Consider the following 17,574-nt stretch of genomic DNA (forward strand, 5'->3'; position numbering starts at 1 on the left):
GACCCTGGTTAGTACACTGATAATATTTACACAGCTCCAGAAGTTTGGTCCTTTGGTGGTAATCTGAGACAAAAATTGGCATTCAGCACCAAAATTATCCATGAACATCACATTGCAAGTGACAGACACATCCACTTTCAAACTGTCATAGTTTGTGTTTACTTACAACGCATCCAAAGCTTGCCAGAAAGGGGGCTTGGTGATGCAAAATTCAAAGTACCTTGCATTGTTTAGAATCACATAATTACGCTTGAGAGTGTAAAACAATCTCAATTCATCAAGGCTGTCTCCACATTAGGTAAATATTTCTCGCCACTTAACAATCTGCTGAGATCTGCTGAACTTGCTGAGACCCTCACTGCTATCTGCAAGACTATTCTGATGCAGCAGTGCATGCATGGGAAGACCATGTTGCTAGGAGGAAATGATGCAAAATCCTACTGATATTAGCATAGGGTCCAATGACTTCTAAACACAAAGCAGCAAGCAGCATTGAAAAATAGACTACACACTCCTAGCCAAAGGATTTTCTTGGCATGAAGACAAATATGCTCTACCACAGCTGGAGAAGGACAAGGGTGGACAGCAGCAGCTAGAATCCATTCCAGTGTCTTGTCCAAACATCAGACCGTCCAACCCTTGTCTGCTGTTTTGTCTCAGTAAATTCAGTGTGGCTAGTCCATGAAATGCCTCTTTAATGTGAAGATCTAACTGTGGGAGAGGAGAAAGATTATGCATTGTGCAAGCATTTCAGATATGTTTAGGGTGATAAAAGCTTACCTGCATCAACACCCATTATAACACGGCCCAGTATGAGCATTTCAAATGATCCTGCCAACAAGGAGAGGGACATCAACAATGCGGCTGTCACTGCAAACACATTATTGAGCAGCAACGTACATTTCCTAAAAGGAAAAGATATTTTATGTAGATATGTACTTCGAAGGCACAGCGATACCCATCCTACACATTCTAAGAACTCAAGTGTCATGCTTGAGTCTCCATATATGAATATAAACAAGTGTACTCTGGGTAAATGTATGTATGTAGGAACTAGAGAATATACTTCAAATAGCAATAAGCTGATATAACCACAGGCGTTTTTATGCTACATACAATTTTTGCCATTTTGAGAACTTCCCAACACTGACATATTTATGTTATTGTAATTCATCCTTAAATCCATGATATTAAAAATATATCTTGAGGAAAATTACTTACTACTTGTACAGATAGAAAAAACACTCAGGCTCACATAAGTCACAGAAATCAACCCTTTTCCAAAAATTGTTGAAATTAATCAAAATATAGATTTACAATTTTTCCCCAATTTTTAAGTTATTTCATTCTATAGCAGCCAAAACCTGGAAAAAAAAATATTTCTTTCAAAGAAAAGAAATATTCTTTATGGAAAATTATTACTTTGTAAAAAAACCCAAAAAAACCCCCACAGAAATCTATTTTAAAAATTTCAAACACATCTCAATTTCTCATTTGCACTATACCAACAGCTGTATTTCTTATAGTTTTCATTTCTCAGAACTTTCTGCTCAAGTTTGGGGGACTCATTAATTCAAAAATGACTCATTAGTCTCAACTTCTGCAGAGGAAATACTTTACAACAGAAATTATATGTAGGATTTCATGGGCCTTTGACAGTCAGATTCAAACACTGACATCCAAGGTCTCATTTTCTGAACACATAGAAGAACAGTGGTTAAGGATATAAGATCAACAGCCCTGCTGTAATGATTCTCTATTGAAAGATTTAAGTAGAAAACCCACCAAGAACTCTGAGAATCACTGCTACTTTGTGCACGTCTCCACAAATATGGATTTAAGTGGCTTTTTGCTAAAGTACAGCCTGCAGGTGAATGGCTGGAGAAGCTGTTATCACCAGGTTCAGCCTTGTGAGCAACTGAAAAGTTTCTTATGATTCTCAGATACCCAGAGTCCCAGGTCTATCTGCTGGAGATGTGGTGGCCTCTATACAGCACATCACAATGAGGTGGCTGCTTTGTATTGCTTATAATCTAACACAGTAAAAAACATCATGATTTTCCCAATTACATGGCAAAAGAATGATTATACCCTATGTTTTCCATCTCTGAGTCACCTCACTTGTCTATATACGGGAAAAGCAATGCAGCTTTGTCTTCAACAGGTTCTGCAGCCACATAATTAAGCACAGTCTTGTTTTAGCTCTAGAGGTACAACTCAGTACTGAAGCCTCCAATCCCACTCACAACAACATATGAAAGAAACAACTGATTTAAAAACCAATTTACCTTGAGAGAAACATCATTGATGATGTAAATTATGAGGAATCCATTAACTTTGACAGTAAATTACACAGGCACAACACACCAATTATTTTATTAAAAAACTGAAGTGGTATTAAATTCTTAAGTATTCTCGATTGATTTTCAATCTCTATATGTTGTAATTTCCATGCAAAAGGGGTGACCAGAAAGGCTGTCTACCAATACAGGCAACAAACCAACCTAGCGGTCCTCATTCTCCAGTTCAACACATAGATAGCAACTGGAAATCTCCCACCCATTGAACAAGTCACCCAACTTCACACAGCAGATCGATGCATTTTTTATAGGAGATATTTTTAATACTTGTATTTCTAATTACTTTTCCTGCTTTCTAGTGATTTTTGAACACTGAATAAGTAACACAGCTTGAGAATCAAAAAATATGATACAGCTCATTTAAAGTGTATGTTTATATGACATAGATGTCAAGAGTGGTGATTTTACCATTTTAAACAGATTTTTCAAATGGATATAATTTGAGAGCGTTGAAGTGATATAAATAATGCCAAAAATGGAAACAAAATGTTCATTCAGGTCAAAAAAGGGCTATACGTTCGTCTAAAGATATACTTTCCTCTAATTCAAATAAAAACTACAAAATATATATCTTTTTAGAAAAAGTTGACCAGTGACCCCTTATGCTATGCAGCAAAGAACAGAAAAGCACAGCCTAACTAACCAAAATTAAACCAAGGGATTTTGTATTTGCCAGATTGAATAAAAATGAAAACAAGAAAATAAAAAAAAACTGTTTTAGAGTGTTTTAGAGTGTGTGTGGCAAGGTTTTGGAAGTGAAGGGGATGCAGGGGTGGCTTCTGTTAGGAGATGGAACGAGTGAGTAACAAGGTCAGTGGGAAAGAAGGTGCTCCAGAATGGCAAATGACTGTGGCCCATGGAGGACCTATGCTGGAGCATAGGAGGAAAGTGAGAAGCAAGGAGCAGCAAAGAGAAGTTGCTATACACTGACCTCCACACCCTGCACTGCCTATTCTCTCACCGAAGAGTATGACCCGCCATTGTACCAAAAGAGAGGAGTGGAGGCTGGAGTGATGTTCAACCTGGGATAGTGGAAGTAAAGGTGTCTTGTTTCCAAGTACCAGATCAGTAATTAAATATTTATGCTAACTGGCGATAAATTAAGTTAAATCCCCCAAGTTGAGCCTGAACTACCCCTAAGAGAAGAGCCATTTGCTCAGTAGTAATCAGTTTCTATGAGCATCCCTGCTGAGACACACAGATTATCCATCAGCTAGACACAAATAGAGCTAAGCTTTAAGGACTTTATTCTTCCTTTTTCTTTTTTAGGTATTTTCAATATTGCAAACACTTATGAATCTGTTTCTCAGAATTGTCCCTGGCTTTTTGCAAAGTCACATATTATTAATCTCTTGTGATTTCAAGGTTGTCATTTGCTCTCATTATATTGGATAGTTCCAGAGGCTAGAACAGAATCCTAGTGACTATGTGCCCTCCACGGCTACAATAACTTTAATTATGGATTTGAATTAATAAGCTTTTTGTCTAAAACTCACAACTAGGAAAATAGCAGAATTAAAGTTTCATCAGAAATGCATTGGTGTCTCAAAATTCAATAGTAAGAAAGAATTTAGAAGCCTTGCTTGGGAGCAAATATGAATACCTCAGCAAAAAGTATAGTAAGGAAACTTGTATTTAAATAGCAAGCTATGTGTTCTTTAAACTAGGTGTTTAAATAAAATCCAGTAACAGATTAAAGACTACAAGTAGATGACTTCAGGAAAATGAAGTGATAGCATTACTAAAATAAGCTACAGCTTGGACGGAGAAGAGATTCAGAGCAGCCCTGTGAAGAAGAACTTGGGGGCATTGGTTGATGAGAAGCTGAACATGAGCCAACTTCAGTGTGCGCTCGCAGCCCAGAAAGCCAACCGTATCCTGGGCTGCATCAAAAGAAGCGTGACCAGCAGGTCAAAGGAGGTGATCCTGCCCCTCTACTCTGCTCTCGTGAGACCTCACTTGGAGTATTGTGTACAGTTCTGGTGTCCTCAACATAAAAAGGACATGGAGCTGTTGGAGCAAGTCCAGAGGAGGGCCACGAGGATGATAAGAGGGCTGGAGCACCTCCCGTGTGAAGACAGGCTGAGAAAGTTGGGGCTGTTCAGCCTGGAGAAGAGAAGGCTGCGTGGAGACCTCATAGCAGCCTTCCAGTATCTGAAGGGAGCCTATAAGGATGCTGGGGAGGGTCTCTTCATTAGGGATTGTAGTGGTAGGACAAGGGGTAATGGCTTAAAACTTAAACAGGGGAAGTTTAGATTAGATATAAGGAAGAAGTTCTTTACAGTGAGGGGTGGTGAAGCACTGGAATGGGTTCCCAAGAAAGTTGTGAATGCTCCATCCCTGGTAGTGTTCAAGGCCAGGTTGGACAGAGCCTTGGGCGACCTGGTTTAGTGTGAGGTGTCCCTGTTCAATGGCAGGGGGGTTGGAACTACATGATCTTAAGGTCCTTTCCAACCCTAACTATTCTATGATTTTATGAAATTCCCTTAATTGCTTCATATTCAAATGGTTCACTGTGCTTGAGGGAAGGCCTTGTCCGTCTCCTGCAAATGCCTCCCTAGCAGTGGCCTAAGCAATTCACTGTACATAATGCTCTGGATGCTCAGGATACGTAACAGCAGCTGCTCTTTGGTGGTAGAAGAAGAGAATTTAAATTATGAAATGTAAATGACATATCTGAACATGGAACTTATGCTTATGTGGATGAAGGCACTCTTTGAAAAAATTCCATCTCTCTTGAAGTAGGGCCTAGGAATCAAGTAATTTGGAAATTATGTTATTAACCTTACAGCAACACAATTCAAGAGCGCTCTTTTTAAAGTCATACGTTATTTCTGACTAATGCTTTTGATCCCCCTTAGTTCATTATTCTGTGTCAGTGTAAATTGAGATCAGCTTCATCATACATACAAGCCTCCAACCTACACTTGAACAATTTAACAGCAAAGTATTTTATTGTTTTGTCAACATTTCATAATGTGCTCCTCAATTATGGTACAGATACGTCAGTCTGGTTTCCTAGAACAGACGAACACACTGCTCTGAACATCAAACTCAAGAACCAGACTTCAATGAGCATCCTTTATCCAGTGTCCCTGAGACATAATCCCTTCCCATCTCTAATCAAGTCCTCGTACACCATATCCATAAGAGGTGTTTTCATGGTTTAACAGAGATAAACATAATAAACAAGGGCAGAGTCTGCAAGATTTAAAGCTCTGCCCTAGAAAAATGATCTGCTTCAATCAAAGTGGTGTACATATGACTGAGATCAGCCACCACTTACTTTAACAAACCTGCACACAAAGCTGTTCTACTCTTCATGAAAAATTCAAGCCTTCTCTGAAGCCATTTTTTACTTTTTAATAAAGACTCAGTGATGATTCCTGGAATTAATCAGTCCGAGTCAGGCATAGTTTCATATATTTAAGAAGTGTCTAGAAGGCTAATTGATGATTTGGCAGAAGAAATGGCAAACCTAAAAATAATAATGTGACTACGAAAACTATGTAAGAATTGAAAATCAAATGATGAAGTGAAGGGGCAGAATAAATTAATTAAGCATGGATAGTAGATTTACAGAGCAGAGAATACTGACTTACTGTAAGCATGAAACGGAAGAACCTAAAAACATACTCTGAGATAAAAAATAAGATATGGAATAGTTGGGAAAATAACAAACAGGCCTAGTAGAGTACAATTGAAAGTGATGGAAATAGTCGATATGTAGAACAGGAAAGTAAGAACAGTGGGGTGGATTCTTATATTTTAGCCTCCATGATGATGTTCTCCAGTGATTTAACTGAGCAAAAATTATTAAATTATATAGATATTACAATCAAGGAAAATCCAAATGATCAGTTAAGATGGATGTTATAATGCCTTATAAGAACAAACAAACAAAAAAACCCCAAACAAACAAAAAAATTAAAAACCCCAAAACATAACTTTTAAATTCTCTTTGGAAGACCGTATGAAAAAAACCAAAAAGAAATGACAGCTATATCTTGCCAGTACCTGCAGCAAGAATGCAAACATACACCAGCAGAAAAATTGCTAAAATACTCATGTTCCCTGCGGTTAAGACTTGGTCAAACAGTGCATTGCATAGAGCAGAGAAGGCTTTTGGAAGACCAAACACAAACTTCACCCTAGTTTAGTTCTTCATATGTTGTTGAGAAGCAAATGAGACATGTTGATAGCTTTGTTTGTGTACAGTAAGATTCTCACCAGACTTGTGAAACAAGAATCTGCCAATCCTGTGTGAAATCTTTCCTTTTTTATGGTATTTTCCTTTTGAACCGTTGATAATTCAACCTCTTTGACATCTTAACCTTCTGCCTGCTCAGAGCAAATGCTTCTCAAACGATGCACAGGAAGGCCAGAGAGAAAGGTACTAATTTTACTCTTGGAAATTTGAAACTATTTAGGAATGAGATTTCATAATTTGAAGATGTTAAAATTTGCATTCTGGTGAAGAGGGTTTTTAAAAAGAAATAAAAGTAAAGCCTTCTAGAGAGACTAAATGAGAAATTGGTTTAAAAAGTACAAGTTTTCCAATGCACTTACCGTCCAAAGAACTTCACAATTGGGGTAACAATAATGGCACCCACAAGGCCACCAATGGCAAAAATAGAAACAGTTATGGACCAGAGGAGAGTCAGTGTGCTTTCATCCACTGAGAAGCCGTATCTTCTTTCCCAAGTTTCATTGTAAAACTTCTTGATAAACTGAAAGAAAATACAAAATGATACATGTAAATGTAAAAAATTACACTTTAAGAACACAACTGATACAAACAGAATAAAAAAGTCCAAAACAAAACAAATCAAAAAAACAAAAAACCACCACAAAAAAACAGTAGCTTGTTGTTAGGAATCACCCTTGATCTTCTATCTATCTCCTCCAAAAAATGGGTCCTCCTTTCTAGATGCAATTGCAATATAGACTGACTGAACCAATCAAAGTACAACATATGCTTAACTACATGCTGTTCATCAAGAAGAGGGGGGTAAAAGCACAGGTAGACATGAATGTAGGAAAAGCTTATAGAAGAGAAATTCTTATGAAGCAAGGATGGTACCATTTAGGTTGTTGATACAACACTAACAATTGTTTTAGTTTTACTGTGTACATATATATATGAACACTTCAGCCTGAACGGGGCCTGAGAACACAGACGCAGAATCACAGAATGGTTGAGCATGGAAAGACCTCTGGAAGTCATCTTGTCCAATCCCCCTGCTGAAGCAGGGCCACCTAGAGCTAAAGGCCTAGGAGCATGTCTGGAGGTTTCTGAATATTTCCACGGAGTGACTCCACAAAATGACACCACTCACACAGGGCAAGGTACTGCACATCAGCTGAGCTCCCCTCACTGCTTGCATACGCACTCTTAACCTCAGCCAGGTGACATATCACATCCTAGCATAACAGTCTTTTGGACAAGCCAAGGAAAACTGCACTGCCTAGCATTTGCCATGACTTTTAAAAAAAAGAACATACAAAAATTATTAAACGTCACCTACTGTTAGTCAAAGACCATGAACCAGAGTCTCATGCTAAGAGCAGTTTTACTGCATTTTTATGGATCTCTAATAACAATAACTTGGATCTAAAGAGGGCAAGGATGGCAGGCAATGCATGCTCTAGTAACAGGTAGAGGCAAAAATGTCTTGAAGTTGGTGAGCTGGTAGAAATGCAAAGGTAATGAAAAGGAAGGGAGTTACAATCAATTCCTGCCAGATGGCAACATGACTGACATCAAGAGAAGAGTTTGGCTTGTCTTACCAGACAGCACCAAAATCCATATGCTGATAGGTTTGGGGGGCAGGGGGAAGTTCACATGTAACTTAGTAAATCCCTTGAAAATTTTTAAAGATGCTTTAAAAGTTGTTGAATTAAGAATCCTTTTGGCAAAATCCTGCACTGTGCTCACCATGAAAGAACATTTATCATCTCTGTTTTGTATTTCAATCCCAGAATGCAGATAGAATCATAGAATCATGGAATAGTTAGGGTTGGAAAGGACCTTAAGCTCTCAGATTTGCTCAAAACTAAGTGCCTTTCACTAGTCTATTTTTTCCAAAGGGACAGCATTGCAGAAGTGAGTGATTCTACAAATTCTTTCGCATAGCACTAGGAAAAAAAGATGGAGCGAATTGAAAACTATTAGCATTAATGGATTGTGGAAGAAGGGAGGCTGTTTCCACTTTTGCATTGTATTTATGACACTCCCACCTCTGGCAGCCACACAAAATCAAGGACATACTGAGCCAAGCAATGAAAGATAACCTTTTTCTGCTGAAGAATTTACAGCCAAGACAAATAACTGTTAGACGAGGAAGGCAAGAGTTGACAGCAGTTGGTTTGATACTGATGGGAGTGAAAAAAGCCCACAGTATCAATCAAAAAGAGCTAGTTGTATGACACCATTAAAATTAAGAATCCCAAATCACTTTTCTAAGTATGTTATATCTTCTTCCCTCAAATTTACATAAGCTGCTTTCTGAACAAAGTTCAGGTTGATAAACAAGGTAAGCAATTTATTTTCAGTAACAGAAGGTGTATATATCAAACATGAAATCAGACTGATGTGAATCTATCTGCCAGACAAGCTGGTTCTCTTAAGAACTTAAAACCTGAGACCTATCTTCTAGCTCTTCAGCTATCCCAAGACCTACACTTTTCACCCATGGCAGCTTAATTTCCTGAAGACCCCTCCACAGGGGCCCTTCCACAGTATCTTTGGAAAGTCCAAGTGTCTCTTGAATCTCTGGAGAACTCTGGCAGATGCCTGAGTCACAGTTTTCCCTGCAAAAGCCATGCCAGCTCTTCCCCATATTCTTATTTTTCTACTACAGTTTCTGCTAGTTTTTCAGGTACAAATTACTAATGGTTAGCATATATGTTCCAAGTTTTACCCCTAAAAACTATTCTTTTCTTAAAGTCACAGTAACCCTCTCAGTCTCTCTGTTACTGAGGCTATTTAAAAATAAGCTGACCTATTATATGAAGTCTATAATTTGAGTTATTGTTTCAGTCTTGAACAGATGTTAAGCTATTTTGGCAACTTGACACAAAATTATCACTAATTTTATTCCAATAATTATTATCACTAATTTATCTCCAATACATCCTCTATAAAGAAGGTTCCAGTGTGGGACGTCCCCAGACTTTTCCAATTCAAAACATTAATTCAGATTTCTTGTTCTAGCCTTGTATTTTCTGAACAATCTATTTCAGCTTCCTCTGCCAGCCTTATATCCCCAAGACTTTTTCTGGGCGTTTTTGTGTCTGGATGCCTGGATATTTTTTGTGCCCGATGAAAGTACCCAAACTCCAGGACCAGCTCACTTTTTTAGACGTCAATGTCCCAAAGTTTACATTCCTTTTCTGCTTTCCTGACATGTGCACAACTGCAGGTTTTTGAAGGATGCTTTTTAACAGCTTCCCTTCCCTGATGTTTAATTACACCAAACTTTTTTCATCTTTCTAATAGGTAAAGATGTCATAGCTCCAGTATAACATTTTTACATAGTGTCTGTATCACCTGCAGAGACGTCTCCTATTTACTTCCTCTTTAGTCAAGCCTCCTCATTTTTATGCTCCTCTCATTTTGAAATCAAGCAAAGCTCTGAGGCCGCCATGGTGTCTGATGCTCTGGGGAGGATGCAGTAGCAGGCAGTCACTAGTGCAGAAGAGCACACCACGCTTGTGTAATGCTCTCACCCGATCTGTGTTAGGACTCCCCTACAAGCTCTACAGTATCACAAAGTGTAATCTTGGCACTTTTCCCCAATTTCTTCTCAGATTTCCTCCAGCATGTCATAGGTACTAAATTATCCTGGTGTGGAACTCAGCAGTATAAGCCTTACACCACATTTTTCCTGTTCAAATGAGGAATTCAAACTTTAGGTATTCCAGCCTTGGACAGAAGGACTATTCGATGTGAGGACTTTATTTAGTTTGAAACACCATCTCTCCACACACACGGGACTTAAAAAAGGTGGAGGTAGAACATGTCACTTACTGTCTTCCTTCTATCAATTTTCTAGTAGGTGTCCTGCTCCCTGAATTAAAAGGAGGACAATGATAGTTCTCCCATCCTCTCTTATATGTTTCCATATGAACAGACAGAAAAAAACCCACAAATCAGAGAAAAAAGTCAATTTGGTGCATGGTCCATTAAGAAGCAGCTCACAATAAGCTTCCAAATTAATCTGCCATTAAATCAAGTAATACATCTTATCCTTCCACGCCAATACTCAGATTATATTTAGATTCGGGTATCTTCTTGTTTATTTGGACTTCATTTCTGATAGTAATGAATACTAAAATAAAACATTTTTAGAACACTATTACCATTTCTTGATAATGATAATGGTTTCAAACCGTATGCAAATTATTCTTTCCTTGTGTTATGACTAATTTTCTCAGCATAGCTTTGTTATTTAGAGGAGACATCAAATAACTGCAAATGTTAAGGAAAAGAGAGTACAAACTACAACACTCAGTAGTAACAGATGAATGTGTTGGCATGTACATCACCTGCGTCTGGATTCCCACTGCCAATAAATGGGAAGCTAACAACACATACAGGTTTTGAGGAGTTGCACATGAAACGAATTGGATCTGATCCAACAAATCCACTGAACTTAAATCCATGGAATTCCATGGAAAGGCTCTTTTGGGATTTTAACCAGTTATCTGAACAATGTTTATGGCATAAACCTGTGTACAAAAATTTTAATCCATAACCAAAGCCTACAAGGAAAGGTAGCTGACTGATATCAGTATCTCATATTCTGCTGCCTCAGTTCATTAAAGTAGTAGCTCTACGGTGGAGAACATCAAGGATATTTTTTTTTATATATTACGTGTGGGATATATTTTAAATATAATAGAAATTTCCTTCTTTTACAGTTAATTACAAAGGTCACTCACACACAGTGACAACTATTGAACTGGCTGACACAGCAGGCCACACATTTTTGCAATAGTCTCCCTTTCCCTATATCAGCTCTCAAAGGAATGCAGAGCTGCAGCTGCCCGCAGGAAGGGGGGAAGCACTGCGCAGTAAGAAGCAGAGATTTCACTTCCTGCACAGAGCACAAAGAACATCTTTGTTGTACAGACCTTAACCACAATCAGTCCATGAAATGAGTTGTAGAAATTCAGGTCAGAAAAAGACAGCTTCAACTTGTATTCGACTAAAGCACTTGTCTTCCTACTGCCAAATGCTTCCATATGTTTTTGGTAAATTCTGGTAGCTCTTTGAACAAGCCCATGGAGGCTTCTAATTCTGCATTTCTTATGTGGGCAAGTGCTGTGTGCAGGGGGAACCACACCTGCAATGGGCTACTGCTCTTTCTCACAGAAATGTAGGGGACTGAGTGGGAAGCAATCTGTGGGAAGCAGAGCACATGCAGTTTATTCCCCTCTTACAATAAGAAGGAAGTTGGGACTGAGTCTACCTTACGAGGTGACCTCTCACTGGTGAGAGCTGCAGGAGTGTTTCCCTGCAGTCTGATGAGCTGGCGCAATTCGCAATACCAAAAAGTACCGTACACAAGAATTTACTAACATTTCTTCAATGCTTCAGTCTTAAATGAACCAGGATCCTGGAAACATCCCATGCTTTTGCCAACAGTCATCATCAAGCATCTTTTCAATACCTCTCAAAGCACCATACAGTCCTTCACTAAGGTTGGAAGACTTCAGACATCAAAAGGAAATAAGGGGGCAGAAGATACTCAACATCTTACAGAAAGATGCTCATGTAATGCAGGCTGTAAGCTGCATGTTGCCAGAAAATATTGCTTTTCCTACCAAGTTTATAAACAAAACTCATCTTACAACTTCTAGGAATTACTGCATTCCCAATATAACCTCTTACAAGACTGTCGTTTATCTACAGCTACAAGCTGCTCCCGTTTGGTTTTCCTCAGCCACCTCACATCAGTATTCCCAAAGGGTCACCTCGCAGCAGGCTGATTTGGTAACATACACGGAGAAAATGGATGGGGCAAAGGTTCATTTTCTTGTGCTGGAAGAACCCTAGCACTGATATGGCTCACTCATCCCCACCACAGCTATGAGCAGAGCCCAGACTCTTCCTTTCAATGCGGTCACTGCAGCTCTGGGGACAGGGACAGGAAGGTGGCCTGTCCTAGTGGCTAATGGATGGCACAGATTAGGCCTGGGACTAGAGAGAGGGCCAGAAGCCATACTGGTATTTTATGCTTGAACTACACATCTATGTATGCCCTGTCAGTAGAGCAGCTCCTTAACCCTACCTAATGTATGGCTTAACATGAATAAGAAAGACGAGTTTCTTAAGTAAATACTGGAACGCCACACTGCAAAAAGGGAGACTTCATGCATACCTGTAACAGGATGACCAAAGCCACCCACATGGTGCCCAGTTCCAGTCAAAAAGCAACAGTAAAAATTTCATGTGAAAATGGACAATCCAGGAAACATTATTAACCTCAACACCTGGAATTTAGCATCTGCCATGGCACAACTGCACCTTCAACCTCTCCACCAGCACTCTGGTCATCACTATAATCTATCACACAGTTCAAACCTAACCGTCTGAGTGTTGCCAAAGAGCATGTCCTATCATCCTTTCTTTCCTTTACACCTGCAGAAAGTGACAGGAGACCTCCAATTACCAGGAGAGACAATTTTTTAAGTGGTGTTTAAAAGTTTAGAAATCAGATTCTTCTCACAGCTCTGTTGATGGCACCAAGGCTGTCTGGGGAGGATGTCTACCATCAAGACAGTCAGTATCATTGCTCACAGAATTTCAGCTTCCTTCTGATTTCTTCTAAGCCATGTTGCCCAGAGAAGTTGTGGCTGCCCCACCCCTGGCAGTGTTCGAGGCCAGGTGGGACAGGGCTTTGAGCAACCTGGTCTAGTGGAAAGTGTCCCTGCCCATAGCAGGGGCGTTGGAACTACATGATCTTTAAGGGCCCTTCCAACCCAAACCATTCTCTGATTCTAGGATTCTGTGTTTATCTTCTGATGACTGCAAGGTGAAGTGATGCCTAGACATGTCACGCTAGAATAAATATCCAATTTGTCCAACCCCATGTTATCAGTACAGAAAGCACCAGGAACTTCAAGAAAATTCCAAGAAGTTATGAAGTGGACAATTAAAACTTCCTACAGAGTGGGATTCTTCCTAGTCCTTTGGGTCATCAGTTTACCAAATAAAATACCTATATGAAACAAACTAAAAAGTCTTCTTTTATTACTTGCATATATATTGCATCCATCTTTAATGTGACCAACCTGTTCAGATGGAAACCTAGCCACACATTTTAGGAAGAGATTTCCCTAAAAGAAGGAGCTTAGCTTTGGATAGGAACTATTTTGATTGGGATTTCTACAGTTAGTTCCCCAAATTTACTAGCTACTTTTCAAAATGATATTGCTTGCAACTCCACTGAACTGCTTAGTGCTGTGCTTGGCTGAATTAAGAGCACCTCTAGACAAGCACTGTAAAAACAAAATGTTCCCATCTCTATTTGTGATAACTGGTATTTTAATGAAATCCCTCCCAAATATTGTATATTGATTTCACAGTACTCTCTTCATCAAATCTATTCCATATGTTGCAGCCAATGGATGGTCAATGCAGCAGTTTTGAAATCAGAATCAAACAAGGCATCACCACGAAACACAGACAAAGAGGCCCATTATTTAAGAGGAAGCCAGAGGCATTATTTGTAATATCAGTATTGTGGGAATGAAACGTTGTGCAACCCTCCAGAACTGAATGATGTGAACAGAAGTCGCTGAACATGTGCACAGAGCTACCAAATACTCACTAGTCAGAAGAAAGACTATTAAAAATACCTTATTCCTCAAAAGTGCGCAAGGTTTAGGATTAGTCTGGGCTTGGGGAGAATGAGAAGCAAACCATGTGAACCCGTTCACCTCAACAGCGGCATTTACTTTCCTGACAGCTACTGAACTAATTTGAAAACCTCATGGACAGCAGAAAGAAGCTTTCAGGCAAACGAATGTTACTGTATGAGATTTAACCTCTTCTACCACATGAGGGATGTAGAAGCAGGATGCTGAGGAGCGCAAACCAGCTGGGCACGGCTGCCCTCTGCTGATACTAAATTCCAGTTCCGTCAGTCACTTACCGCTGCAGGAGCGTTCACCACCGAGAGATTGTAACCGTAAAGAAAAGACGACCCAAAAGCACCAGTTAAAGAGGCTACAATAAGACTGCCAGACCAATTCTGAAAAACAAAGAAAAGATGCAGCCATCGTTAGTACCCGTTAAATCATCAGACCTCAGGTTTTAAACACTCCTTACGCTACCTTGAACTTCTTTCAATCTCACAGATTTTTGCTGCCAGCATCCCACCAGCCCACACACCAAAAAGCAAAATGCTGGAGAAGCATATTCTCAGCAAAGGAAACTGTTGGAAACTTACCACTAACACAGCAAAGTGAGGAGTAGCACATATTTGATGCAGCAGGTCTGTGGGTAGACCTGGCTCAGACGAAAACCTGTGAAATGGTGCGCCCTCCGCTCCCACGAGTATAAGGATCAGTGAAATTGTGACCAAAAAATTGCCCACAAACTACGTTTTGTAACCCAAATGCAAGTCTCCAACAGTAATTTGCTGCCACACACTTACACTCTCCAGCGGAGATGCCGTCTGCTCTTTTTCCCCAGTGACACCTCTGCCCTCTCAGGTCTTCTCCCTCCATCCCTCTCACCCTGTTTTTAGTCAACCTCTGCTAACAATTTTTTGTTCTACATCAGCTGTTGAATGAAAGGTAGAATCGATTTGATCAATGCTTTGATTTGACAGATTTTGCGTATTAGGCTCCTTTCCACTTTCTCCAGTATCAACTTTCTGCCACTCAGTTCTCCTGCTGGATTACAGACCATGGCAGAAGTGACCACTGCCATTCCCAAGAGATGTTAAAGTTTGTGTTGTGGTGGCTGGTTGATCGTAAATGTCGTTTTGTAGATCATGGAAGACAAATCACCTTTCTTGACTTCTGAATACACTGAAATGGATGACTTTTTAATGTGTTTTGAATTAAAAACCAAACCAAACCGACTGCTAAGAATTCAGAATTTCAGGCACAGCTCTCTGACATTTTATGCCCAGCCTCATCACTCACTGAAGCCTCAATCCTTTCAAAAGGAGAATGACCTGCTTAAGCAGGTCTACTAGACTCAGCTTCAGTTATGTCACTCACAGCAGACAACAGGTTTATGAGTCAATACAACCTGTCAACTGCACAAAGCTGTATGGCCACTTTGGAAGATCTGGAGCATGAAGCAGGTTTGTGTACCTAGCACATGGCACATGTGCAGCGACAATGAACTGAACAAGCTCCACCAGCCTCACAAGGACAGCAGGGTAAGTGAAGGCACAGTGGTTGTTAATATGTCCCACAGCTCACGTCCCACACTGTCATCGCAGATCTATGAAGAAGGGATGAGATACCTGGGCGCCAGGGCATGGACCACAGCGTACATCCCAGCACATGCTGGGTCTGCCACACACTGCAGCTGCTGCTCCCAAGGGCTCCAAATGCACCCTGTGGGACAGCTGAGTGGTTTGAACTTCTTCCACACCATGTGAGAACTTTTTAAGAGATTACACAGTTCATTAACCAGCCTGTTCTCTGTCAGGTCAGGAGGAAGTGTACACAAGGGAAAAAAACCTCATGTAAGAAATATACCCCATTGAGTTCACTGCATAAGCTAAATACAACTTCTTATTATTAGCCAGCTTCTTAAAATGAACCTGCACACACACACAGAGCTTTGCACTGTTACTTCTGGTGATAACATCTCATATTAGGTGTCAGTTATTTCTCTAAAATGGAGAAGCGTTCCTACACTTAGGAGAAATTGCTACTACACTAAACCAAGGACGCTGAGAATATTCCTAGAGGTCTACCAGGCTGCTCCCAAAGGGCTCACAAATGATAAGCTTGAGTTCACAAGCCCTATGTGGTAATCTTGATGCGATATTGCTAAAGGGCTCTACTCCAACAATGTTAGACCCATCAGAAAAATCCTGCAAACAAAATGATTCAGATCATATAGCCTGGTGTTCATTAAAAACTCCAGTGAATGCTTAAACCTTTCAGCACAGGCACATTATACACACATGAGGCTAAGTGGAAGATAATGCAGGACAAATCACTGAAGTGCTGCCAAATTAGAAACCCCACATCCATTTTATTTCCAAGTGTTGCAAATAGCAAGAATTTTCCAAGCATACAGCCTGCTGCTGGAGCCCTCGGACTTACTCGATTCAGTTTTACAGTTCTTGGAATATGAAATTCAACTTCTCCATGACCTGTCCCCTCATATGCTATTTTAAATATTTGCTCAGACTTCAGCAATGCCAGATGAAAGACGAAAGTACAATGAAGCAAGAATGACAAAAACAAATCAAACTGTTGCTTAAAAAAATATTAACCCTGTGGCAATGTTAACAAAAGGAAAGGGGTGGTGGTGGTGAAAAGAGTTTTTGTGTTTTACAGTGGACCAGGAAACAAGAAGGCAACCACGCCTCCCTCATAGGTGTTCCTTGACTTCACTGCCACCTGTGTGCTCACACGTCTCTGCCGTCAGCGCAAGGGCAGGTAGGTGTGACTGTCACCACAGTGTTCGGTGCTCAATCAGGGGAGCTGCATGTCAGTTCACAGCAAAGACCTCCAGATACCTGAGAACTGCTTACTTGTGAAAGTCCATACTTTTGGTGTTACCACACATCCCAGAGCACCATCATCTGGATGGTGCTTTCCCCAGCTCCCGTCCTTGTTCACCATGCAGTATAACATTTGTGTAGGCTACTAATTGTCCTTTATTCTTCTTTTTAAATGCATGAGTTTGCATTTCAGTGTTCAGAACACAATTTAGAATACTGTACTTTCCTTAGCTAGTAATAACCCCCATCTCAGACTAAAATTAAACACAACTGTCAGCAGTAAACACTGCGCACGTACATAAGGAAGTTTTAATATTCTTAAACAGGTATTGCTAAGACTTTCTGTTGATATTGGGAAGCTGGATTTTGAAGCACCTTACCCGAATCGCTTAGTTTAAGGAAAGCACCAAGCAGCCAGGCAACCTCAAGCCCGCAGAGCGGCCGCCGGGCGCTGCGGGCAGGTGTGCCCGGGGACACGGCGCTGCCGAAGAAGGGAACTTCCA

The 17,574-nt window shown here is 40.2% G+C and overlaps 1 protein-coding gene across 2 annotated transcripts in view; it reads right to left on the minus strand.

Annotated features, from left to right (window-relative positions):
* Positions 1-17,574, minus strand: part of SLC2A9 (solute carrier family 2 member 9) — a 109,212-nt gene that overhangs the window by 84,092 nt on the left and 7,546 nt on the right. For both annotated transcript variants that reach the window (XM_030492846.1, XM_030492845.1), the window contains 3 exons: positions 14,525-14,623; positions 6,930-7,090; positions 781-905 (listed from right to left, as the gene is read on the minus strand). In XM_030492846.1, coding sequence (XP_030348706.1) covers positions 781-905; positions 6,930-7,090; positions 14,525-14,623 — 385 coding nt within the window. The remainder of the gene's footprint in view (positions 1-780; positions 906-6,929; positions 7,091-14,524; positions 14,624-17,574) is intronic.

Source organism: Strigops habroptila, chromosome 7 (assembly GCF_004027225.2).
Source record: "Strigops habroptila isolate Jane chromosome 7, bStrHab1.2.pri, whole genome shotgun sequence".
NCBI lineage: Eukaryota > Metazoa > Chordata > Aves > Psittaciformes > Psittacidae > Strigops > Strigops habroptila.